The sequence below is a fragment of the Ranitomeya imitator genome, chromosome 8, assembly GCF_032444005.1.
Source record: "Ranitomeya imitator isolate aRanImi1 chromosome 8, aRanImi1.pri, whole genome shotgun sequence".
NCBI classification, from domain to species: Eukaryota; Metazoa; Chordata; class Amphibia; order Anura; family Dendrobatidae; genus Ranitomeya; species Ranitomeya imitator.
Window position 1 is genome coordinate 200,047,713 of NC_091289.1, and position 27,660 is coordinate 200,075,372.

Below are 27,660 nucleotides of genomic sequence, written 5' to 3' on the forward strand. Positions count from 1 at the left end.
AATTCAGTCAGTTATAAAATAACAATCGTGTGCAGCAGATTTCTGAAATGTCATTGCTTTAGCTGGTACTGTAAAAAGCAGCTTTTAATTTGCAGAATAAATGCTGCAAAAACGCAACGTGTGAACGTAGCCTAATTATGTTGATTAAAGTGTATTAACTTTCCAAACCTCAGGTATAAAAATAACAAAAGCAGCAGAGTGCGGACGGTTCTCAGTGATGCGACCATTTATTACACAGGAGAGCGGTGACAGGATCACACAATCACAGTTCGGGGATGGGTTCTACTGCACTGAAATGACCAACATTTAATATAAAGTTGTGCATCGCTCTCGTTCCTATCCTCCGTTCCTCTGGGCACCGCATCGCTCCTCTGTGATCCTGCGGACATGGCATGTCACATGAGCATGGCGCAGCTCGTTACTGTGATGTCACTATGAAGCAGCAGCAGGTTAGGACTAGCCACCGTAGTCAGGGGATGAGGCCGAGGGCGCCGCCGGAACAAGAGGGAATCTCAAAAAAAGTTTACTAGGTTTTCAAAGAGACACCGACACATTACGGTTTTTAGCAGGGCAGCTCAATCACCAGATTACAATTCATGACCGATCTATAGGTTAGGTAAAGTCTCAGACTGACAGTATTATAAATGTGGCACAAGGAGCTGGTCCCACAAGTAAAGTTCTGGTCCATTGTGATTAGTAAATCCTCCAGTTTAGTGTTTATGTCAGAGGCAGATCCTGTACATGTCTGGTCCTGCTGTCTGCTGACAAGTGGATACAATTGTATCCGCTGGACTCCGGACTGGTACATTGTAACAAACCAGCAGAGAGGTCTGTGCATCTGCTATTGATGAGTTGAGCTCACAGAGCATTGTCCAGACTGGATACATTTGTTTTCACTTCACAGCAGAGAGCAGGACTAGGTATGTACAGGGTTAATGCCACTAAATATAATGGAGAGTGTTCTCATTCACTGACAGCGACTATGTATCTTGAAAATAGTGATAAACTAAACACAAGTCTATGAGAAAGTTGTAGAACTTTTTGGACAGTGATTAAACTTTTTTTTTTTTTTACATAAATGGAGAACCCCTTTTAGGTTGGGCTCAGATTATCCAGTGCTGAGCACTGCATCAGGGGTTTCCATCTAGATCCCAGAAAAATAAGATTCAGAGAAAAAACATCACAGCTGTTCAGTATAAGAGGCTGGCGGTGTTACTTGGGACTCGGTCTTTTTTAGGCTTGGTGTATCACACTGATTTGACCCTGTAGAGGTATACGGTAAGAATATAATTTATAAGAAGGATTCTAGGATGTTAAATGTTCCAGCTTCCCGGCTTCTCTTTTCCCTCCAGCCACCACGTCGTCATTGCTCCTTTTCCCTGGGAATATATAATAGAAATACGATTACAATCTTTCTTTATATCAGAGAGCACGGTTGCTGTAAGCTGCAGTCATTAGAGGTTGTATCGGATGTCAGGTAAGAGGGCGCGGATAGAAAACAACACGTTTCTCCCACCTTGTGCTCTGCTTGCCACCACTAGAGGGACCTCTTGTTACCTACGTGTATACTGATGCTATGAGCTCCCCCTAGTGGCAGCTGCAGGCACATACTGGATGCAGGATGCACTGCGCTTGTTATCTATGTCTCTGGATGTCACATTTCTCTCTTCTATAAGAAGAATTACACATAGTAGGTAAATCTACAATTTTAGTTTACGAAGTTTCCTTATTTCCAGGTCAGACAAGTCATTTACGGAGTCATATGTTTACCTTCACTTCCAGCGTGCCGCGGCATGCAAGAGTGTAGCCGCCTATTTTCTTCAGCAGGTCCGCGGCGCTGGAGCTGCACTGAATCTTCAAAGCTAATGAAAAAAGAATGATAAATGTAAAGATGATATCTAGTTTACCTAGAAATAAATGACTCTACTGCTATCGTCAGACATATTGCACGACTCCCATACTGCGCTTTATGGAGCTGCGGACTTTACCTTCGCTGGTAGACTCCATCCTTGATGCCGTGTTCACAGTGTCTCCGAATAAACAGTAACGCGGCATTTTAGTCCCGACGACTCCGGCCACAACTGGACCTTCATTACAAGGAATAGAAACAGTAATCCGTGAATGCTTTTATATCTCATGTGATGTGCCCAGTTTGGTGTTGGCACATTATACCCAGTCAGGTCCCACCAGGCTGCTCAGAAAATGGCGGCGCACTAATTTAGTGTGTAGTAAACTTGTCACCTACCCGAATGCACTCCAGCTCGGATCTTCAGCTTCATATCTGGAAGATGTGGGATCTTAAAGGAGTGGCAGACAGCAATGAGATCTAGGGCCATGCTTGCAATCTCTGCCACGTGGCTTATGCCATTTTCCTTTGGAACACCAGACACCACCATATCTGCAGGGCAGAAGACTGGCATTAAGAGGATCGGCGCATTATAGAAAAATAACTGAGAGCTATGTCTGCTCTTCTAAAGATCTGGCTCCGTTGACTACTGTCCTGTTACATACGAAAAGTCCAAGGCCCAGGTGCAACTGTGGATATTAAATCAATTTTAGTTAAACTCCTGAATGCAATGCTTCTATTCGAAGATTTAGGGATCACGTAATGCATATTGCTAGCTTCATACAATAGAGAACAGCGTGACTGTACTCAGAGCCTGTAGCTTCACATGCAAGCATGCATAGGAGAACAGTTCTCGAAAATAAAAACAGTAATGAAACAATCATACAAAGAACAGTGTTACAGGGAACATCCACTGAGCCCAGGACCTGCATCTTCGCGTGCACGCAAGCCGGAAAAAGATGTTGAAAATAAATGAAGCAATGCAGTAATCATTCAACATCATACAACAGAAAACAATGTTACGGGGAACACGCACTGTGCCCAAAACCCACAACTGTCCATGAAGGATGCCTGAGAAACATGTCTTGAAAGTACAAAAATTGATGCAGTAGTCAACTAAAATGCTCCAAAAGAGATCAGTTTCACAGAGAAGCCCAACTATGCGAGCATGCCAGAGAAGAACACCCTGAAAATAAAGAAAACTACTCAGAAGTCATCCAAATCCATACAACAGAAAACCGTTTCACACCAGATGCCCAGAACCTGCAGCTTCACATGTAAGAATGCCTGAGAAAATACAAGAAGCAATGCAGCAATCATACAACCGAGAACATTGTTGCAGGGACACCCACTGATCCCAGAACCTGCAGCTTCACATGTAAGAATGCCTGAGAAAATACAAGAAGCAATGCAGTAATCATACATCAGAGAACAGTGTAGCAGGGACACCCACTGATCCCATAGCCTGCAGCTTCACATGTAAGAATGCCTGAGAAAATACAAGAAGCAATGCAGCAATCATACAACCGAGAACAGTGTTGCAGGGACACCCACTGATCCCAGAGCCTGCAGCTTCACATGTAAGAATGCCTGAGAAAATACAAGAAGCAATGCAGCAATCATACAACCGAGAACAGTGTTGCAGGGACACCCACTGATCCCAGAGCCTGCAGCTTCACATGTAAGAATGCCTGAGAAAATACAAGAAGCAATGCAGCAATCATACAACCGAGAACAGTGTTGCAGGGACACCCACTGATCCCAGAGCCTGCAGCTTCACATGTAAGAATGCCTGAGAAAATACAAGAAGCAATGCAGCAATCATACAACCGAGAACAGTGTTGCAGGGACACCCACTGATCCCAGAACCTGCAGCTTCACATATAAGAATGCCTGAGAAAATACAAGAAGCAATGCAGCAATCATACAACCGAGAACAGTGTTGCAGGGACACCCACTGATCCCAGAGCCTGCAGCTTCACATGTAAGGATGCCTGATAAAATACAAGAAGCAATGCAGCAATCATACAACCGAGAACAGTGTTGCAGGGACACCCACTGATCCCAGAGCCTGCAGCTTCACATGTAAGAATGCCTGAAAAAATACAAGAAGCAATGCAGCAATCATACAACCGAGAACATTGTTGCAGGGACACCCACTGATCCCAGAGCCTGCAGCTTCACATGCAGCAATCATCCGTCATAAAGCCGCTAGAACGCCTCCAGGCACAGATGCTAATTTTATAATAAAACTCATACTCACACGCATCTCCAATGGTTTCCACCTTGTACACGTCATAATTGTCAATGATGTCATCAAACTTGGTGTACAACTTATTTAGCAAGTTGACCACTTGGTGCGGAGTGCTTCCTCCAGACAGTGACGTGAAACCCACAATATCACTAGAGCAGAGAAAAACGTCATTATCAGTGGTCAGCGCACATCTCTTCATCAGTATAAGGTGCTGGATTTCCCATAGTACTTGTCACTCAGCTTTCCAAGGGCCCAGAATGGCATCTAGTAACTGTGCAGGCCTGACACCCCCCACCGCCACCTCCTCGTGTCATCATAGCAGATCTGGCACCATTGTGCAGCCCCCGGACTGTGACCAGATATCGGCCCAGATGTGGTCACTGCATTCAGTATTTATGGATTTCTATTCACAATTGGGGCCCTCCTGGGAGCCAAATGCAGAAAATGTGCGGCCGCATGCGGCTATAATGCAGAAATGCCTGCGAAATGCGTATCTCGTCATTGCGGGACTTACTCGTGGGGACACACACAATCAAGTGCACAAGATCCCGAAAACCTGCCTGAAATAGACGGTGGCATTAGCGTAACTCTGAGCCGCACAGGTCAGGCCTTGGCGCAGATCATCCGCCACGGGTTTGGGAAGCATACCTGGAAATACGCAGATATTACATTGTGAGGTTAGAGCTGCACGTCCATCAATGCAGAAGAATTAAGGTAAAGCTCAGGGAGGAGGACTGACAGCAATCTAGGAAGCGTCCGCGTCCAGTGCGGATCTGGCATTGCATCAGAGGCAGAGGATGAGCAGAGCTGGAGCTGTCTGTGGAACTGCGCTGCACGAGGCGAAATTATGGGAGGCCAGATAATACATATTGGGGGAACTCATCAAACACTTTTCTGCCAAAAAACTGCCCTAGAAAAATGGCAAAAAACGGGATAAAAACTAAACAGATCGTTGAGCAAACTGAAAAATGACAAGGACTGAAAGAACTGATGGACTGAAATGGTGCACAGCGTAAGGAATGTGGCGCAAAATAAAATGTATTGAATCCAAAAAAAAAAAAATCCTAAAAAGAATGATGAATTGGAGCATTGATGCTTTGACAACTTTTTAGAAAGTCTTGATTCATTCCCACACAAGTTTTGGAAGTTTCCCATTCATCTAGCGCACCCCCTGAAGGTGAATGGAACCAAATCCAGTTAGAGAGTTCTGCAACAAAATCTGCAACAGAAAATCCTCAGTGGCAAAAGCTGCACTAAATCGTGTTTGTTTTGCTGAGGATTTCATTGAAGAAATGTACCACATGTCACCAGTTAGTGAAGATGCATTGTTCGCTGTGGATTTGTGTGCAGAAAATTACAAAACAATTGAACTGGATCTGAAATCTGAAGCTTGTCAGTTTATGCTGCGGATTTTCACATTGTACTGAGTGAATTTGTGGCAAATCTGCAGCAATTAAGCAACAAAATCCACAACAGCCGTGCAGCACTGTCAAGTTCACTGCATTTCTCTCTGGTTCCTACTTACTGTAAAGCAGACGGTCCGTCTTTTGCTTTTCTTGTAAGAGATCTTGAGTCCTCTCAGCTACAATGGCCTCCAGATGTTTACTGTACTTCTCCATCTACAAAAAAGTTGCAACGTTTAACGGGGCAGAATATGATTAGTAAACAGGAGCATTGCATGGTGCAATCATGGTGTCCAGCACCCCATCGACATATAATGTCTGTAAAGGAATTTATACCACAAATCTGGGGCAAATCTGTTACACCTTAAAGGGGCTGGATGTCAAGGAGGGAGCTATAAGTGTTTGAGAGGCTGTGCGAAACTCAACATATCTGTTACATAAACAACTGTTTTTCTGAATGGGTGCAATAGAAAGTCAAATTCCCTGCCAAAGCTGGGAAGTACCCGACAAGGAGAACAAGCCTTCATCAGGGAATATCAGCTGCTCATGGCCAGGGAAACAAGGCTTCACCAGGGGATATCAGCTGTTCATGGCTGGGAACAAGGCTTCACCAGGGGATATCAGTTGCTCATGGCCAGGAAAGCAAGGCTTCACTAGGGGATATCAGCTGCTCATGGCCAGGGAAACAAGGCTTCAGGGGATATCAGCTGCTCATGACCAGGGAAACAAGGCTTCACCAGGGGATATCAGCTGGTCATGGCCAGGGAAGAAAGGCTTCACCAGGGGATATCGGCAGCTCATGGCCAGGGAAGCAAGGCTTCACCAGGTGATATCAGCTGTTCATGGCTGGGAACAAGGCTTCACCAGGGGATATCAGTTGCTCATGGCCAGGAAAGCAAGGCTTCACCAGGGGATATTGGCTGCTCATGGCCAGGGAAGCAAGGCTTCACCAGGTGATATCAGCTGTTCATGGCCAGTGAAGCAAGGCTTCACCAGGGGATATCAGCTGCTCATGGCCAGGGAAACAAGGCTTCACCAGGGGATATCAGCTGGTCATGGCCAGGGAAGAAAGGCTTCACCAGGGGATATCGGCTGCTAATGGCCAGGAAAACAAAGCTTCACATGGGGATATCAGATGCTCATGGCCAGGGAAGCAAGGCTTCACCAGGGGATATCAGTTGCTCATGGCCAGGGAAGCAAGGCTTCACCAGGTGATATCAGCTGCTCATGGCTAGGAGAACAAGGCTTTCCTAGGGGATATCGGCTGTTCATGGGGGGTGTCAAGGAGCTGACCATTAAATGGTATAGTCTCTGTAACTCTAAAGTGAACCTGTCAACACGTTTTTACTTATGGAAATAGTGTATGAGCCCTTGTACATATGCAAAAAATTACACTTCTTTTGTAGAGATCCCATGTGCCAGTGATAAGAAATCTGACATAGAAGCCATATGAAAATCAGTGGGTGCACTGGGGGCGTGTCCGTGAACTTGAAATAGAGGCTTCTAGTGCACTGACCTGCCCCCGTGCACTTCCAGCCTGATTTGCATGTGGCTTCTATGTCCGGTTTCTCATGACAGGCACATGGGATCCCTACAAACGAGGTGACAGTTTCCCAGCTATGGTTAGAAGCAATGTCTGATAGACGAGAAACAAATGAAGGGCTGCGCCAGATACGGTGCAGCCTTGCAGCGCTGGGGTCCTGGGTTCTAATCCCACCCAGGACAACATCTGCAAAGAGTTTGTATGTTCTCTCCGTGTTTGCGTGGGTTTCCTCCGGGTACTCCGGTTTCCTCCCACATTCTAAAGACATACAGATAGGGATTCTAGATTGTGAGCCCTATCTGGGACAGTGATGATAATGTGTGTAAAGCGCTGCGGAATATGTTAGCGCTATATAAAAATAAAGATTATTATTTATTATTATTAGATACGTAGAATATACCTAAAGTAATCACATAACCTGCCCCCACGACATCCCGTAATGAGAGATATCACATGTACCAGGTTCATCATCATATCCACCGGGCTGACTCTGTTTGGATTCATCTTCTCCAGACTCTTCTTAACCTGCTCGAACGGCGGCCGCAGCATCGGATTGTGAGTCCAGCACTTCTGTATCAGCTGCAGAAAAGAGAGAAGACTGACTCTTAAGTGAAGACGTAATTTATCACACGTGTGATCTGATAAATACTGACCATCGAGGCTGCACCCTGGACTTGGACGTGCCATGGGAGACCCTGCAGGCTTCCTGCCAGGTGGCGTTAGCTCCCTCCATCCTTCACCAACAGAGTATTTAGCACTTTACAGTCTTGTCACGATTTGTACAACATTGTCTCAACAATCCACCACACTTTTGATAAACTGTTTCCTTCTGGCCACAGTATGGGGCAAACTCATCCACATGATTGTACTATGGCCTCAGACAAAATCTTTACCGTGTGCAACTGCTACATTACTACAGGTTTCCCTTATAAGATCACTGCCAGGAGGAGCTGAATGTTGCATCTGGTCACATCTGCGCTCTGCTGCTCTATTCTCAGTCTTGCACCTGCGCCCTGCTGCTCTGCACCTGCGCCCTGCTGTTCTATTCTCAGTCGTGCACCTGTGCCCTGCTGCTCTATTCTCAGTCCTGCACCTGCGCTCTGGTGCTCTATTCTCAGTCCTGCACCTGCGCTCTGCTGCTCTATTCTCAGTCCTGCATCTGCGCTCTGCTGTTCTGTTCTCAGTCTTGCACCTGCGCCCTGCTGCTCTATTCTCAGTCCTGCACCTGCGCCCTGCTGCTCTGTTCTCAGTCGTGCACCTGCTCCCTGCTGCTCTATTCTCAGTCCTGCACCTGCGCCCTGTTCTGTTCTCAGTCTTGCACCTGCGCTCTGCTGCTCTATTTTCAGTCTTGCACCTGTGCCCTGCTGTTCTGTTCTCAGTCGTGCACCTGTGCTCTGCTGTTCTGTTCTCAGTCGTGCACCTGCGCCCTGCTGTTCTGTTCTCAGTTGTGCACCTGCGCTCTGCTGTTCTGTTCTCAGTCGTGCACCTGCACCCTGCTGCTCTGTTCTCAGTCGTGCACCTGCACTCTGCTGCTCTGTTCTCAGTCGTGCACCTGCACTCTGCTGCTCTATTTTCAGTCTTGCACCTGCGCCCTGCTGTTCTGTTCTCAGTAATGCACATTCACCGTGCTGCTCTGTTCTCAGTCGTGCACCTGCACTCTGCTGCTCTATTCTCAGTCTTGCACATTCACCGTGCTGTTCTGTTTTCAGTCGTGCACCTGCACCCTGCTGCTCTGTTCTCAGTCTTGCACCTGCGCTCTGCTGCTCTGTTCTCAGTTGTGCACCGGTACTCTGCTGTTCTGTTTTCAGTCGTGCACCTGCAACCTGCTGCTGTTCTCAGTCGTGCACCTGCGCCCTGCTGCTCTGTTCTCAGTCGTGCACCTGTGCCCTGCTGTTCGGTTCTCAGTCGTGCACCTGCGCTCTGCTGCTCTGTTCTCAGTCGTGCACCTGCTCTCTGCTGCTCTGTTCTCAGTCGTGCACCTGCGCCCTGCTGTTTTGTTCTCAGTCATGCGCCTGCGCCCTGCTGCTCTATTCTCAGTCGTGCACCTGCACTCTGCTGTTCTGTTCTCAGTCGTGCACCTGCTCTCTGCTTTTCTGTTCTCAGTCGTGCACCTGCGCCCTGCTGCTCTATTCTCAGTCGTGCACCTGCGCCCTGCTGCTCTATTCTCAGTCGTGCACCTGCACTCTGCTGTTCTGTTCTCAGTCGTGCACTTGCGCCCTGCTGTTCTGTTCTCAGTCGTGCACCTGCTCTCTGCTGCTCTGTTCTCAGTCGTGCACCTGTGCCCTGCTGTTCTGTTCTCAGTCGTGCACCTGCTCTCTGCTGCTCTGTTCTCAGTCGTGCACCTGCGCTCTGCTGCTCTATTCTCAGACGTGCACCTGCGCCCTGCTGCTCTATTCTCAGTTGTGCACCTGCTCTCTGCTGTTCTGTTCTCAGTCGTGCACCTGCGCTCTGCTGCTCTATTCTCAGACGTGCACCTGCGCCCTGCTGCTCTATTCTCAGACGTGCACCTGCGCCCTGCTGTTCTGTTCTCAGACGTGTGTTATGATTAGGCAACTCAGTACCACAGTGAACATAGAGGTCAGAGCACATACAGTGATCTGACAATAATCCAAAAACATAGAACGAGCTCTGAGATGTGGGAACTCTGTTGACCGCAATCCCTAATCCTATCCAACAACACTAGAGGCAGCCGTGGATTGCGCCTAACGCTATCTATGCAACTCGGCACAGCCTGAGAAACTAGCTAGCCTGAAGATAGAAAATAAGCCTACCTTGCCTCAGAGAAATACCCCAAAGGAAAAGGCAGCCCCCCACATATAATGACTGTGAGTAAGATGAAAAGACAAACGTAGAGAGATTTAGCAAAGTGAGGCCCGACTTTCTGAACAGAGCGAGGATAGGAAAGGTAACTTTGCGGTCAACCCAAAACCCTAAAAACCATGCAAAGGGGGCAAAAAGACCCTCCGTACCGAACTAACGGCACGGAGGTACACCCTCTGCGTCCCAGAGCTTCCAGCAAACAAATAGATAAGCTGGACAGAAGAAAAGCAAACAAAATAGCAAAGGAAAACTTAGCTATGCAGAGCAGCAGGCCACAGGAACGATCCAGGAGGAAAACAAGTCCAATACTGGAACATTGACAGGAAGCCAGGATCAAAGCACTAGGTGGAGTTAAGTAGAGCAGCACCTAACGACCTCACCACATCACCTGAGGGAGGAAACTCAGAAGCCGCAGTACCACTTCCCTCCACCAACGGAAGCTTACAGAGAGAATCAGCCGAAGTACCACTTGTGACCACAGGAGGGAGCTCTGCCACAGAATTCACAACAGTACCCCCCCCTTGAGGAGGGGTCACCGAACCCTCACCAGAGCCCCGAGGCCGACCAGGATGAGCCACATGAAAGGCACGAACAAGATCGGGAGCATGGACATCAGAGGCAAAGACCCAGGAATTATCTTCCTGAGCATAACCCTTCCACTTAACCAGATACTGGAGTTTCCGTCTTGAAACACGAGAATCCAAAATCTTCTCCACAATATACTCCAACTCCCCCTCCACCAAAACCGGGGCAGGAGGGTCAACAGAAGGAACCATAGGTGCCACGTATCTCCGCAACAATGACCTATGGAATACGTTATGTATGGAAAAAGAATCTGGAAGGGTTAGACGAAAAGACACAGGATTAAGAACCTCAGAAATCCTATACAGACCAATGAAACGAGGTTTAAACTTAGGAGAGGAAACCTTCATAGGAATATGACGAGAAGATAACCAAACCAGATCCCCAACACGAAGTCGGGGACCCACACAGCGTCTGCGATTAGCAAAACGTTGAGCCTTCTCCTGGGACAAGGTCAAATTGTCCACTACCTGAGTCCAAATCTGCTGCAACCTGTCCACCACAGTATCCACACCAGGACAGTCCGAAGACTCAACCTGTCCTGACGAGAAACGAGGATGGAACCCAGAGTTGCAGAAAAATGGCAAAACCAAGGTAGCCGAGCTAGCCCGATTATTAAGGGCGAACTCAGCCAAAGGCAAAAAGGACACCCAGTCATCCTGATCAGCAGAAACAAAACATCTCAGATATGTTTCCAAGGTCTGATTGGTTCGTTCGGTCTAGCCATTAGTCTGAGGATGGAAAGCCGAGGAAAAAGACAAGTCAATGCCCATCCTACCACAAAAGGCTCGCCAAAACCTCGAAACAAACTGGGAACCTCTGTCAGAAACGATATTCTCTGGAATGCCATGTAAACGAACCACATGCTGGAAGAACAATGGCACCAAATCAGAGGAGGAAGGCAATTTAGACAAGGGTACCAAATGGACCATCTTAGAAAAGCGATCACAGACCACCCAAATGACTGACATCTTTTGAGAAACGGGAAGATCTGAAATAAAATCCATAGAGATATGTGTCCAAGGCCTCTTCGGGACTGGCAAGGGCAAAAGCAACCCACTGGCACGAGAATAGCAGGGCTTAGCCCGAGCACAAATCCCACAGGACTGTACAAAAGTACGCACATCCCGCGACAGAGATGGCCACCAAAAGGATCTAGCCACTAACTCTCTGGTACCAAAGATTCCAGGATGACCAGCCAAGACCGAACAATGAACCTCAGAGATAACTTTATTTGTCCACCTATCAGGGACAAACAGTTTCTCCGCTGGACAACGATCAGGTTTATTAGCCTGAAATTTTTGCAGCACTCGCCGCAAATCAGGGGAGATGGCAGACACAATTACTCCCTCTTTGAGGATACCCGCCGGCTCAGATACACCCGGAGAGTCGGGCACAAAACTCCTAGACAGAGCATCCGCCTTCACATTTTTAGAGCCCGGAAGGTATGAAATCACAAAGTCAAAACGGGCAAAAAACAACGACCAACGAGCTTGTCTAGGATTCAACCGCTTGGCGGACTCGAGATAAGTCAAGTTCTTATGATCAGTCAAGACCACCACGCGATGCTTAGCTCCTTCAAGCCAATGACGCCACTCCTCCAATGCCCACTTCATGGCCAGCAACTCTCGGTTGCCCACATCATAATTTCGCTCAGCAGGCGAAAACTTCCTGGAAAAGAAGGCGCACGGTTTCATCACTGAGCAATCAGAACCTCTCTGCGACAAAACAGCCCCTGCTCCAATCTCAGAAGCATCAACCTCGACCTGGAACGGAAGAGAAACATCTGGTTGACACAACACAGGGGCAGAAGAAAAATGACGCTTCAACTCTTGAAAAGCTTCCACAGCAGCAGAAGACCAATTGACCACATCAGCACCCTTCTTGGTCAAATCGGTCAATGGTTTAGCAATACTAGAAAAATTGCAGATGAAGCGACGATAAAAATTAGCAAAGCCCAGGAACTTTTGCAGACTTTTCAGAGATGTCGGCTGAGTCCAATCATGGATGGCTTGGACCTTAACAGGATCCATCTCGATAGTAGAAGGGGAAAAGATGAACCCCAAAAATGAAACCTTCTGCACACCAAAGAGACACTTTGATCCCTTCACAAACAAAGAATTAGCACGCAGGACCTGAAAAACCGTTCTGACCTGCTTCACATGAGACTCCCAATCATCCGAGAAGATCAAAATGTCATCCAAGTACACAATCAGGAATTTATCCAGGTACTCTCGGAAGATGTCATGCATAATGGACTGAAACACTGATGGAGCATTGTCAAGTCCGAATGGCATTACTAGATACTCAAAATGACCCTCGGGCGTATTAAATGCAGTTTTCCATTCATCGCCTCGCTTAATTCGCACAAGATTATACGCACCACGAAGATCTATCTTGGTGAACCAACTAGCCCCCTTAATCCGAGCAAACAAATCAGATAACAACGGCAAGGGGTACTGAAATTTAACCGTGATCTTATTTAGAAGGCGGTAATCTATACAAGGTCTCAGCGAACCATCCTTCTTGGCTACAAAAAAGAACCCTGCTCCCAATGGCGACGATGACGGGCAAATATGCCCCTTCTCCAGGGACTCCTTCACATAACTGCGCATAGCGGCGTGCTCAGGCACGGATAAATTAAACAATCGGCCTTTTGGGAACTTACTACCAGGAATCAAATTGATAGCACAATCACAATCCCTATGCGGAGGTAGGGCATCGGACTTGGGCTCATCAAATACATCCCGGTAATCAGACAAGAACTCTGGAACCTCAGAAGGGGTGGATGACGAAATTGACAGAAATGGAACATCACCATGTACCCCCTGACAACCCCAGCTGGACACCGACATGGATTTCCAATCTAATACTGGATTATGGACTTGTAGCCATGGCAACCCCAACACGACCACATCATGCAGATTATGCAACACCAGAAAGCGAATAACCTCCTGATGTGCAGGAGCCATGCACATGGTCAGCTGGGTCCAGTACTGAGGCTTATTCTTGGCCAAAGGCGTAGCATCAATTCCTCTCAATGGAATAGGACACTGCAAGGGCTCCAAGAAAAACCCACAATGCTTAGCATACTCCAAGTCCATCAAATTCAGGGCAGCGCCTGAATCCACAAATGCCATTACAGAATACGATGACAAAGAGCAGATCAAGGTAATGGACAGAAGAGATTTTGACTGTACTGTACCAATGGTGGCAGACCTAGCGAACCGCTTAGTGCGCTTAGGACAATCAGAGATAGCATGAGTGGAATCACCACAGTAGAAACACAGCCCATTCAGACGTCTGTGTTCTTGCCGTTCAACTCTGGTCAAAGTCCTATCGCACTGCATAGGCTCAGGTTTAAGCTCAGGTAATACCGCCAAATGGTGCACAGATTTACGCTCACGCAAGCGTCGACCAATCTGAATGGCCAAAGACATAGACTCATTCAAACCAGCAGGCATAGGAAATCCCACCATGACATCCTTAAGGGCTTCAGAGAGACCCTTTCTGAACATAGCTGCCAGCGCAGATTCATTCCATTGAGTGAGCATGGACCACTTTCTAAATTTCTGACAATATACCTCTATCTCATCCTGACCCTGACAAAGAGCCAGCAAATTTCTTTCTGCCTGATCCACAGAATTAGGCTCATCGTACAGCAATCCGAGCGCCAGGAAAAACGCATCGATATTACTTAATGCAGGATCTCCTGGCGCAAGAGAAAATGCCCAGTCCTGAGGGTCGCCACGCAAAAAAGAAATAATGATCAAAACCTGTTGAACTGGATCACCAGAGGAGCGAGGTTTCAAGGCCAGAAATAGTTTACAATTATTTTTGAAACTCAGAAACTTAGTTCTATCTCCAAAAAACAAATCAGGAATAGGAATTCTTGGTTCTAACATAGATTTCTGATCAATAGTGTCTTGAATCTTTTGTACTCTTGCCGAGAGCTGATCCACACATGAAGACAGACTTCTAATGTCCATTGCTACACCTGTGTCCTGAACCACCCAAATGTCTAGGGGAAAAAAAAGGCAAAACACAGTGCAGAGAAAAAAAAATGGTCTCAGAACTTCTTTTTTCCCTCTATTGAGAATCATTAGTACTTTGGCTTCCTGTACTGTTATGATTAGGCAACTCAGTACCACAGTGAACATAGAGGTCAGAACACATACAGTGATCTGACAATAATCCAAAAACATAGAACGAGCTCTGAGACGTGGGAACTCTCTTGACCGCAATCCCTAATCCTATCCAACAACACTAGAGGCAGCCGTGGATTGCGCCTAACGCTACCTATGCAACTCGGCACAGCCTGAGAAACTAGCTAGCCTGAAGATAGAAAATAAGCCTACCTTGCCTCAGAGAAATACCCCAAAGGAAAAGGCAGCCCCCCACATATAATGACTGTGAGTAAGATGAAAAGACAAACGTAGAGATGAAATAGATTTAGCAAAGTGAGGCCCGACTTTCTGAACAGAGCGAGGATAGGAAAGGTAACTTTGCGGTCAACCCAAAGCCCTAAAAACCACGCAAAGGGGGCAAAAAGACCCTCTGTACCGAACTAACGGCACGGAGGTACACCCTCTGCGTCCCAGAGCTTCCAGCAAACAAATAGATAAGCTGGACAGAAGAAAAGCAAACAAAATAGCAAAGGAAAACTTAGCTATGCAGAGCAGCAGGCCACAGGAACGATCCAGGAGGAAAACAAGTCCAATACTGGAACATTGACAGGAAGCCAGGATCAAAGCACTAGGTGGAGTTAAGTAGAGCAGCACCTAACGACCTCACCACATCACCTGAGGGAGGAAACTCAGAAGCCGCAGTACCACTTCCCTCCACCAACGGAAGCTTACAGAGAGAATCAGCCGAAGTACCACTTGTGACCACAGGAGGGAGCTCTGCCACAGAATTCACAATAGACATGCACCTGTGCCCCACTGCTCTATTCTCAGACGTGCACCTGCGCCCTGCTGTTCTGTTCTCAGACGTGCACCTGCGCCCTGCTGTTCTGTTCTCAGTCCTGCACCTGCGCCCAGCCGTTCTGTTCTCAGTCATGCACCTGCACTCTTCTGTTCTGTTCTCAGTCCTGCACCTGCGCCCTGCTGTTCTGTTCTCAGTCGTGCACCTGCACTCTTCTGTTCTGTTCTCAAACGTGCACCTGCGCCCTGCTTCTCTATTCTCAGTTGTGCACCTGCTCTCTGGTGTTCTGTTCGTATACTTGCGTCCCAAGGCTCTTGTGTAAGTCTGTATCAGGGCCATAGCCTTAGACAGAGCAGGGCACCAGCTACCAGCTGCTCCATTCAGCTCTCTGGTGGTCTTATGGAGAGGGTCTAGGACAATACTCCATTATGACAATTGGTGGCTCCCCGCAGTAGATCTAATAATCATCATTGCTGCAGTGGATAAATAATAATTTATGGATAATGTAAAACTCCCCCTTTAATTGTGCCCACAGCTGTTATTACAGGGCGTAGTGATCTGTTATACGGGAGTCTCTGCAGCTTCATATTATGGGATTGTGGAGCCTCCACTTCCGCCATACGGCTCTGTGCACACAGTCCTACATTATGTGCATTAGGCTTGGTTCACACAGTGCAGTTTTTTTATGTTTCATTTGCATTGTGTGGCCGTCTGGGGTAATACGTAATTGATGCAGCTGTTTATGGGGATGATATTCTGGAGTTTTGGAGGTAAATCCCCATTGCACCCCCACCTCCCCCTTCCCGCAGATCTCGTAGATCCTCCGTCCAAGTGTTTGCTCTTCCCGTACACCATGTGCAGCTGATCTCCTGTGTAAACTCTGCTTCATGGGCAGTGGGACCCGTAGGTTGCCCGTTATCGGTATCGCTCATGGTAGGTGATGTCAGCGCTCATCCCGACATCTGCAGTAAACACGGCGCCGGTGACTCAGGACGAGCGATGACATCAAGGGAATGAATGAAGCTGCTGCAAATAAACATCTCGTGCGAGGACGTCTGTGCGAGGAGCTGCGGTCACAGCTGTGACATGCAAAGAGGCTCCACATGGGGCCGCGGAGGACAGAAGGGCCCGAGAGCAGGCTGCCCCATCCTCCACATGGGGCCACGGAGGACAGAAAGGCCCGAGAGCTGGCTGCCCCATCCTCCACATGGGGCCACGCAGGACAGAAGGGCCCGAGAGCTGGCTGCCCCATCCTCCACATGGGGCCACGCAGGACAGAAGGGCCCGAGAGCTGGCTGCCCCATCTTCCACATGGGACCACGCAGGACAGAAGGGCCCGAGAGCTGGCTGCCCCATCCTCCACATGGGGCCACGCAGGACAGAAGGGCCTGAGAGCTGGCTGCCCCATCGTCCACATGGGGCCACGCAGGATAGAAGGGTCCGAGAGCTGGCTGCCCCATCCTCCACATGGGGCCACGCAGGACAGAAGGGCCCGAGAGCTGGCTGCCCCATCCTCCACATGGGGCCACACAGGACAGAAGGGCCCGAGAGCTGGCTGCCCCATCCTCCACATGGGGCCACGCAGGACAGAAGGACCCGAGAGCTGGCTGCCTCATCCTCCACATGGGGCCACGCAGGACAGAAGGGCCCGAGAGCTGGCTGCCCCATCCTTCACATGGGGCCACACAGGACAGAAGGGCCCGAGAGCTGGCTGCCCCATCCTCCACATGGGGCCACACAGGACAGAAGGACCCGAGAGCTGGCTGCCCCATCCTCCACATGGGGCCACACAGGACAGAAGGACCCGAGAGCTGGCTGCCCCATCCTCCACATGGGGCCACGCAGGACAGAAGGACCCGAGAGCTGGCTGCCCCATCCTCCACATGGGGCCACACAGGACAGAAGGACCTGAAAGCTGGCTGTCCCATCCTTCACATGGGGCCACGCAGGACAGAAGGGCCCGAGAGCTGGCTGCCCCATCCTCCACATGGGGCCACGCAGGACAGAAAGGCTCGAGAGCTGGCTGCCCCATCCTCCACATGGGGCCACGCAGGACAGAAGGGCCCGAGAGCTGGCTGCCCCATCCTCCACATGGGGCCACGCAGGGCAGAAGGGTCCGAGAGCTGACTGCCCCATCCTCCACATGGGGCCACGCAGGACAGAAGGGCCCGAGAGCTGGCTGCCCCATCCTCCACATGGGGCCATGCAGGACAGAAGGGCCCAATTGCTGGCTGCCCCATCCTCCACATGGGGCCACGCAGGGCAGAAGGGCCCGAGAGCTGACTGCCCCATCCTCCACATGGGACCACGCAGGACAGAAGGGCCCGAGAGCTGGCTGCCCCATCCTCCACATGGGGCCACGCAGGACAGAAGGGCCCAAGAGCTGGCTGCCCCATCCTCCACATGGGGCCACGCAGGATAGAAGGGCCCGAGAGCTGGCTGCCCCATCCTCCACATGGGGCCACGCAGGACAGAAGGGCCCGAGAGCTGGCTGCCCCATCTTCCACATGGGACCACGCAGGACAGAAGGGCCCGAGAGCTGGCTGCCCCATCCTCCACATGGGGCCACGCAGGACAGAAGGGCCTGAGAGCTGGCTGCCCCATCGTCCACATGGGGCCACGCAGGATAGAAGGGTCCGAGAGCTGGCTGCCCCATCCTCCACATGGGGCCACGCAGGACAGAAGGGCCCGAGAGCTGGCTGCCCCATCCTCCACATGGGGCCACACAGGACAGAAGGGCCCGAGAGCTGGCTGCCCCATCCTCCACATGGGGCCACGCAGGACAGAAGGACCCGAGAGCTGGCTGCCTCATCCTCCACATGGGGCCACGCAGGACAGAAGGGCCCGAGAGCTGGCTGCCCCATCCTTCACATGGGGCCACACAGGACAGAAGGGCCCGAGAGCTGGCTGCCCCATCCTCCACATGGGGCCACACAGGACAGAAGGACCCGAGAGCTGGCTGCCCCATCCTCCACATGGGGCCACACAGGACAGAAGGACCCGAGAGCTGGCTGCCCCATCCTCCACATGGGGCCACGCAGGACAGAAGGACCCGAGAGCTGGCTGCCCCATCCTCCACATGGGGCCACACAGGACAGAAGGACCTGAAAGCTGGCTGTCCCATCCTTCACATGGGGCCACGCAGGACAGAAGGGCCCGAGAGCTGGCTGCCCCATCCTCCACATGGGGCCACGCAGGACAGAAAGGCTCGAGAGCTGGCTGCCCCATCCTCCACATGGGGCCACGCAGGACAGAAGGGCCCGAGAGCTGGCTGCCCCATCCTCCACATGGGGCCACGCAGGGCAGAAGGGTCCGAGAGCTGACTGCCCCATCCTCCACATGGGGCCACGCAGGACAGAAGGGCCCGAGAGCTGGCTGCCCCATCCTCCACATGGGGCCATGCAGGACAGAAGGGCCCAATTGCTGGCTGCCCCATCCTCCACATGGGGCCACGCAGGGCAGAAGGGCCCGAGAGCTGACTGCCCCATCCTCCACATGGGACCACGCAGGACAGAAGGGCCCGAGAGCTGGCTGCCCCATCCTCCACATGGGGCCACGCAGGACAGAAGGGCCCAAGAGCTGGCTGCCCCATCCTCCACATGGGGCCACGCAGGATAGAAGGGCCCGAGAGCTGGCTGCCCCATCCTCCACATGGGGCCACGCAGGACAGAAGGGCCCGAGAGCTGGCTGCCCCATCACACACAATTCTTCACCCCTCCATTGACAGTAATGCTCTGGTTTTTGGACCGTGGACAGGTTTCACCTCCAAGTAGCAAACGTGATTGGACGAGCATGACTCCAAGGGTCCACGGCAGCCGTATGGGTGTGTAGACCACCTCTCCACGTATGGCCACTTTCACTGCCCCTCTAAGTAGGGCAAGTTGTAGGGATGTGCCGATTCTGTGGTCACAAAATAGCACCATTCTTCCAGAGCTTGGGTCCCTCAATCTCGTACTTGGAGGTGTCATTTGGGCGCCATATAGCACTCTTATTTGGGCACTGTATGGTGGTGGTAATGCACTGGCCACCACCCAACCTAAAGCCAGCCGTGCCGCCACCTATGAGAGGACATGATGGGGTTATTCCTCTGACATTGGCAGATCAGACTTAGGATAAGTCACCAGTATCGGGTTGGCTCTGTTCAGCTTGGCGGACCCCGACGCTGCCAGGATCTCCACCCCCTCTTTGTTTCCAGCTCCACACATTTTGCAATCTCTGTGTCTTTCAAAGGAATTACCTGAGTAGTAATAGCAGGTATGCAATGGAGGAGATGCAGAGCCCCCCAGAGTTTAGCAGCCTCTTCAATCAGTTGATCTTTGGGGGTGCTGTTTCTGTTAACCTATACTAAAGGTCAAATCCCATTAGACTGACCTCAGAGTAATCCGCCTGGTTGGGGCCCCCGCAACCACAATAAAGCCCCCATTAGACTGACCTCGGAGTAATCCGCCTGGTTGGGGCCCCCCGTAGCCACAATAAAGCCCCCTTGGTTGGGGCCCCCCGCAGCCACAATAAAGCCCCCATTAGACTGACCTCGGAGTAATCCGCCTGGTTGGGGCCCCCCGTAGCCACAATAAAGCCCCCTTGGTTGGGGCCCCCCGCAGCCACAATAAAGCCCCCATTAGACTGACCTCGGAGTAATCCGCCTGGTTGGGGCAGTCGTGGTCATTTTTTCCTGCACTCAGGTCTGGTATCTCGGGTCTCCATGTCACATCTTTCAGGTAAGCGTCCCCCTGGGAAAGAGCGCGGTGTTAGGGATGGGATACGGCGATCCTGAAATCACTGATGTACATGTGTGACACCTCATATACTGAACTCTGCGTGTTCTCCAGAAACAGCGCCCCTCTTGTCTGCAGGATACATTTAGTATTACAGCTGTAAATGGGGCCGAGCTGCAATACCAGATGTAACCAATAGGAGGAGAAGAAACATTTCTCACATTCTGATGTACTAAGCAATGATATTTATTTATGGGGGCTGGCGGCGGGTGGGATCAGTCTCTGTTCACATGGCTCTTTTTAATGGGTCCAGTAGAAAAAAAATCGGCAAATAAGAAAACAGATATCAAACTGATGCCAAGATGAAACCAAATGGACCGATCCAACAGATCTGCAGCGACACGGACACTTGGCTTCTACCTCTGTTCTGTTTGTACCGGCTCCGCGTTTGTGTCACTGCAGAGTTCTGCGCTCTGCCATGAAATAACGACATGACGGATGTCCCTCCTTTATGATCCGTTCCCGCAGGTGTCCGCGCTCTGACAGCCTTTTTCTGGATGGACAGTTGAGTTGTGCGAATAGCTGAATGAATGGATGCCTCGTAGGAAACATGAAAACCCATTCAGACTAACGACCCCGGTGAATTAACGCTTTATTTCTGTACCACACTAACGAATCCTGAAAATGGCCATGTGAACAGAGCTGAAAAGATTGGTAGTAACCCAAGCGAAGACTGATCTGTGCGAGCGCCGGAGGCTGATGGCGGCGTCTTACCACTTGCCCCTTCCCCTGCGCCCATTGTCAGGACGTGCAATTGTCAGAGTAAAAGGAGCCTGAGCCCATGAGGCTGGAGTCCCCACTTCTGTGATTGATAGGGGCCGCAGCTGTCAGACCCCCTTGTCACATGACCACCTGTCCTGTAGATTGTGCTCCACACCAGATGTGGGAGATCAGACGTTAGCTGTCACTCTGCTATTCCTGGCAGACTCGGCTCTGCTACATCTGCACACACAGCAGCGGTGCGATATACATCAGACTTATAATCATTGTATTGTGTCATAGACATAAAACTCACCGGGAAGGTGTCACAGCGGCTGGCGATTTCTACTAGCACCATGGCGTAACTGGGAAAAGAGGGATAGAAGAAGTGACGGGGTGCAGTCATCATATGGGGCACCCGATCCTACATTCACACTGCCCACAAGGCCCCGTCCATAAGGTGCGTTATGTGCACAAAGGACAATTGCACCATTTATGTTCACGCCATTTACCTATCACCATAAATAATACATTCCCGGCGCTGTGCGCGTTGTTACAGATACTAAACACGGCGAGGTATTACTGTCCCTGTGATATATCTATATATATATATATAATTGTCTAAAAGGTACTTCCGTCTGTCTGTATCTAACTTCTGTAACGTAAATCCGCGTCGCTGATTGGTCGGCTTAGTCCAGCCGAAAACTGGCCCCTCCCTAGCCCCCTCCAGTCAGCGCCAGTGGGTCGCCCCATCCCGGACAACTGCCTATGCAGCATCAATAGTAAAAAGATATAATGTTAAAAATAATAAAAAAATAAAAAATTGTGCTATTCTCACCTTCCGACGTCCACCGATGCGCGCGATGCTGCCGCCAGCTTCCGTTCCCAGTGATGCATTGCGAAATTACCCAGATGACTTAGCGGTCTCGCGAGACCGCTAAGTCATCTGGGTAATTTCACAATGCATCACTGGGAACGGAAGCTGGCGGCAGCATCGCGACAGCTTCGGTGGATGCCAGAGGGTCAGTATATAATTATTTAAAAAAAAAAAAAAATTTTTTTAACAGGGATATGGTGCCCACACTGCTGTATACTACTTGCGCTGTGTTATATAATGCGCGGGCTGTGTTATATACTGTGGGGCCTGTGTTATATACTACGTGGGCTGTGTTATATACTACATGGCTGCTATATATTGCATGGCTGCTACATACTATGTGGCTGCACTATCTACTGCTTGGGCTGTGTTATATACTGTGTGGGCTGTGTTATATCCTGTGTGGCTGTGTTATATACTGCGTGGCTGTGTTATATACTGCGTGGGCTGTGCTATATACTATGTGGGCTGTGCTATATACTGCGTGGGCTGTGCTATATACTGCGTGGGCTGTGCTATATACTGCGTGGGCAGTGTTATATACTGCATGGCCTGTGTTATATACTACGTGGCTGTGTTATATACTGCATGGGCAGTGTTATATACTGCATGGGCTGTGTTATACTACATGGCTGTGTTATATACTGCATGGGCTGTGTTATACTACATGGCTGTGTGATATACTGCGTGGGCTGTATTATATACTACGTGGGCTGTGCTATGTACTGCGTGGGCTGTGTTATCTACTGCGTGGGCTGTGTTATCTACTGCGTGGGCTGTGTTATATACTGCGTGGGCTGTGTTATAAACTGCGTGGGCTGTGTTATATACTGCGTGGGCTGTGTTATATACTGCGTGGGCTGTGTTATATACTGCGTGGGCTGTGTTATATACTACGTGGGCTGTGTTATATACTATGTGGCTGTGTTATATACTACATGGATGTCTTATATACTACGTGGCTGTGCTATATACTACGTGGCTGTGCTAAGCGCGATGTACATACATACATATGCTAGAATACCCGATGCGTTAGAATCGGGCCACCATCTAGTATGTATAAAATGTTATTTCAAATGTTTTTTTATTTATTGGTAAGTGTTGGCGAAAAAAACTCTCGACTATTCCTTTTTTACACCCATAAAGTGCTGTCATGTAGACATATATCTGCATGTACCAGCACATCGTGCCTGTAAAGAAGAACATTACTACTTAGCTTTTTAGGCAGAGAAAATTCTCACACAGCACAATGCAGCCTGCTCGCTGACTCGGCACAGGTCGGCCTCCTGGCTGAGCCCCTGTACAGGGGAACCGGCTGCACATGTGCAATGTCTGCCTCTGATATAACGTTCACCACGGCAGGACCTTGATCGAGCCCATCAGGGGCCATTGACACATATATGAAGCAGTGTGTGTATTTCACCTGTACACGTCGGCAGCGGGGGTCGGCAGGACACAATTGTTGTGGCTCTGGATCACCTCGGGGGCACAGTAGATGTGTGGGGGCTTCTTCTCTATCAGTTCTTTATACTCATCCCGTCTATAAACCATCAGACCATAATCTGCAGAAACAATCCATAGATTCATACATTTCCCTGCAGGACACACCTCGTCCGTGGTCCCAGGACTCGGCCTCATTCCTGTCCGCTGAGTATTTCGTTATTGGCTGCACACGTTGGCCAGTGACTTCTGCAGCCGGCGCCGCACGGTTTGTCTTTGCCTTTGTACATCGGGAAGTGTTATATATTGCAGTTTTCTATGGTGGGTAAAGGTGTAATGATGCCCTACGACCTTTGTCCAAGTTTAAAAAAAACATGGATGCTTTCTTCCAAAAACAGTGCCACCTCTGTGCACAGGATGTAAGTGGTATTACAGCTCAGCCTCCTTACTATAGAGCTGCAATACCAGACAAAACCTGTGGACAGATTTAGCGCAGTTTCTGGAACAAAACCGACATATTTCTCTGTGCAGCCGCTTTAAATCTTTTTAACCCTTACTTCTCTGTCTGATCATCACGATTTCCTCCATCTGTTACCTGAGATCTTGCAGACCCATCGATCGTCGATGACGCAGTTACATGATGTCAGCCGCCCGTGGTACATTTTATGGTGGTGCAGATAAGCCATTCCACGTGCCACGTCTGTGGCAAAGGAAAGTCTGCAAATGGCGGGAAAGCAGAGTTAGAGTGACGCCGACTGCGCTGACATTCACGACTCTTCTTTTTTCTTGTCTATTTTCGGAGTGGCTCGTCCGTTACCCTCCATGTAGATGAGAGGACGTCACCCACCTGAACCCCCAGTTGAGAGAGACGTCGTCGTTCAGCAGGACCTCGGCCAGACTTCCCTTTGGACAGTATTCTGTGATGATGAAGATGTTTCCTTCCACCGACCCCCCTATGAACTTGCACATATTCTGGTGGTCCAGCTTCCTACAGATTCAATCACATGATGTTAATATCAATCCAATCCTCGTTCACCATTGATTATACTGCTCCGCTTTGTGCAGAGAGGAGGCTGACATTCCCTGTCCTCCGCAGCTGACTTGTCAGCTTTACTGTGCAGACTGTGACAGCATCAGCAGAGTCGTCTCATTAGTATTATTAGAGGGCAGGGTTTCAGTTTTTCATGATTTAATATCACATATGTCGGCGTTAAAGGTTCATTTGACAGAAATAAAAAAGAAAATCTTCATTACAGAAAATAGAAAGCAGCTCGGATCCTCGCGGGCGGCACATACCGGACAAGCTGCACCTCCTTCCTCACGGTTTTAGTGATGGTGAAATTTTTCTTATAAATCCTCTTGACAGAAACAATTCGTCCATCGCTAGAAGGCAATAGAAGAGAATTTGTGTTACAGGAGCGGCGGCGGCTTCAGATCTCCTCTCCGATTAGCACCTTTCCTCCCATGAAGACAATATGGCCGCCCGTGGTCAGAGGGACACAAAGTGATTATATTTTTTTTTTGCAAAAATTATTTGTCTTTTTTAAGCTCAGTTTATCCAAAAATTGGTTTAAACTGCCAAGAAAAGTGAACAATGACTTGCGCCAGTTTACAGATAGTCCAAGCTTAGGAGAGGATCACTATCGGACCACGATCACCCCCACTGATCAGCTCTCGGCACCGTTAACAGCTGATCTTTGGGGTGACGGATGTCAGATCTCTCGGATCTAATATGGATTTTAGCAACCGGGTTTCATGAAACATTCTGCACCGTTTGGTTTTTCCAGGCTCTTTTGTTTCCCTGCTCCTGATGGCTGCAGACTGAGTTAACTGACAATCCCTCAGTGAGCTCGTTCAGAGAGAGAGTTTGTGATTCTTTTGCTGTGAACTCCTGTGTGCTGATTTATGACCACAGATCACATCAATTCATCTGATCATAAATCTACTGAGAGGTGCTGAATAAAAGGCAGGTAAAAGAGTTAGAAACACTCTGAGAAGAGTTCACTGACAGATGCTCAGTTAGCTGATTCTGCAGCCAGCAACAGAGGCTACAAAAGACTCCGGGGAAAACGTTTCATTAAATCCAATTGCAAAAGTGATTTTTGGCTACGAAAAACATGTATTGAAATAAAAACCAAATGACCGACAGGCGTCCATACCCCTAAGACTGTGTCGTGCGCCAATCATTGCCTGAGGTGTGTAGGAGAAGTGCGTCACGTGTATTGCAGTTGCCCCCAATGTGATGGATTCCGGCACCCCCCATCTCGTGCGGTACTCACTAGATCCCCGTCTGGATGAAGTTTTCGGTGGAGGAGCCGCAGATGAAGACCGTGTTCGCCAGTAGCTCCGTCCGCTGCCCGGGAAGGAGGTTGTTGTTGTGTCTCAGGCTGATGGTGCTGCCCAGCTGGTTCCAGACCTCATCCCCTGCGGAGACACAAGAGGAACGCTCTGCAGAGCCGCAGCCATCGCCATGATGGACCGTGACGCACAACGTACCAGGCAAGTCCTTCACCGTCAGGATCCAACTCTCATCCCAAAGCATCTTCTGCTTCTGATACTGGAACCACTGCGGAAACGAGAGCCGGTCATTACTCCGAGGGGCGGACAAGGCTCCTCGGGGGGCTGCAGTCACGGCAGGGTCCGCCATAGCTGCGGGAAGGGCTTGTGTCTTACAGCTAGGATCCGTCTCTTCTGTGTACGGTCCGTCGCTGGTCGTAGTAATCTCTGGATTACAATTATTATCAGTGTTACATTTACCAAAAATGGCACCATTAGTGTCGAAACGTTCCGGACTCTGACCCACCACTCCACATTGACCACATGCATTTGTCCCTCCCACGTGTCTATAAGCACGCGTATTCTCTGTGCCTGTATCTTCTCGTGGCATTGTGCCGTTCCTCCTCCTGGTAATTTAGAGCTAAACTGACAACTGGGTGTGTACGTAACCCGGTGAGGGCGGACAGTATCAGAGTCAGGACATGGCCCACTGACAGGAGGACGGACATAAGAGTATATACCACCACTGCGAGGATGAAGCCGCTGCAGAACAGCGTTAGCGGAAGTACAATGGCGATTTTCACCGCGGTGGTCATCGGGCACGGGCCACAATCCGCCGGGCACAGGGCGCAGTTCTCATCTTGAGTGCAGACGTCATCACCGCACACTGCGGAGAGAAGCAGCAAATGTGAGCGTGACCCCCATGTAATGGCGACAGGTGACAGCGACGGCGCAGAACAGGTGGAGCAATTACATGCCAGTGTGACGGGAGGGTCCGGAGGAACGTCCATGTCACCCACGAGCCGCTGATTAATACTGGGCTCCGCACCCTCGTATTTCGGCATTACGCGACATTACATCCCGCCTGCACCCGTTGGCGCTACCAGCGCCTCCCTCACCGACAGTCCCCATGGTACAAGCCTGTCCCTCAAGATTCTGCATTAAATAACGCATTTCTGCCCCAATTTTGGGAAGATCCTGGGCGGAATATCGGCTGAGAGTCTTTTATTTCCAGGATTTTTTCAAATGGGTCGATGGGAATGCTATAAAGACGCATCGCTCCCCGCCGCTCCACTGGTCCCCGCAGATCCTGCAGCAATGGCGGGCCCCCCATCCGTCATGTGACTGCTGCAACCGATCACTGGTCTCAGGGGTTTTGTGCTGTACTTGCAAGTGTCTTGACTAAGGCCAGTGATTGACTGCAGCGGTCACACAGATATCAGTACATCATCCCCATAAAGGTACATGTTCACACAAACTTATTTCTGGTCCGTGTAGTAACACTGGCCTGACACGGGCAGAACTCTGAGCAGGGTCGGCCTGTGATCCTGTGCACCCAGGCGAATCTCCGCGTGGACTCAGGTCCAAGTATAAAAGCTCACAGCTGTACGTGACCCGATTTACAGACTATACTGGAGCATTTTCATAGCGGCAGCTCCTGCACCATCCGCTATATGAACAGCGCTCGGAGAGAATGCTGCACGGTCTTTTTACATCCTGCACAAACCCCTATAAAGAGGTGCTGCAGATTCCTAAACCCATGTATAAAGTCTTGTATTGATAGTGGGGGCACCCCCCCGCAGACCCCATTTCCTGTGAAGAATCTGCGTCTCTAGCAGAGAATCCGCACCCCTCCAAATACTGCCTGCGCTGTGACGGCTGAGCGGGGCGAGTACGGACCAGCCTGGATCTGACGCACCAGTAATGACCCCATTACCTTTCCCGCTGAGCACAGTGGACTGCGCTTCTAATGCCGCCTGGAAGGTGCCGACTTTGATGTGAGCGATCAATGAAGTGACGCCGAGGTGGACCAAAACAACCTGCAATTACACAAATCACAGAGCAGCGCACAACCCTTCACTACACAGGAAGAGGAGCGGCGGCCACACTCCACAGGCGCTGCTTATCTCCGGAAACTCGCACGAGATCAGGCAGAGGAAACAACATTCTGCCAGAAGACAGATGTAGAGGGGGCTGGCCGTATACACCTTGTTCCAAA

At 49.9% G+C, this 27,660-nt stretch overlaps 1 protein-coding gene across 1 annotated transcript; it reads right to left on the reverse strand.

Moving 5' to 3' along the window:
- Positions 1-203: 203 nt before the first annotated feature.
- Positions 204-27,569, reverse strand: LOC138647040 (atrial natriuretic peptide receptor 1-like). Its single transcript, XM_069735824.1, has 18 exons — positions 27,379-27,569; positions 26,183-26,328; positions 25,662-25,731; positions 25,445-25,589; positions 24,462-24,548; positions 24,013-24,153; positions 23,761-23,882; positions 23,149-23,287; positions 21,165-21,213; positions 20,003-20,104; positions 7,506-7,625; positions 5,626-5,719; positions 4,661-4,748; positions 4,110-4,249; positions 2,246-2,398; positions 1,989-2,087; positions 1,771-1,862; positions 204-1,379 (listed from the first exon to the last, which is right to left on the reverse strand). Exons 2-18 carry the CDS (start codon positions 26,255-26,257, stop codon positions 1,314-1,316), a joined length of 1,782 nt encoding a protein of 593 aa, XP_069591925.1. The 5' UTR covers positions 26,258-26,328; positions 27,379-27,569; the 3' UTR covers positions 204-1,313.
- Positions 27,570-27,660: the final 91 nt, after the last annotated feature.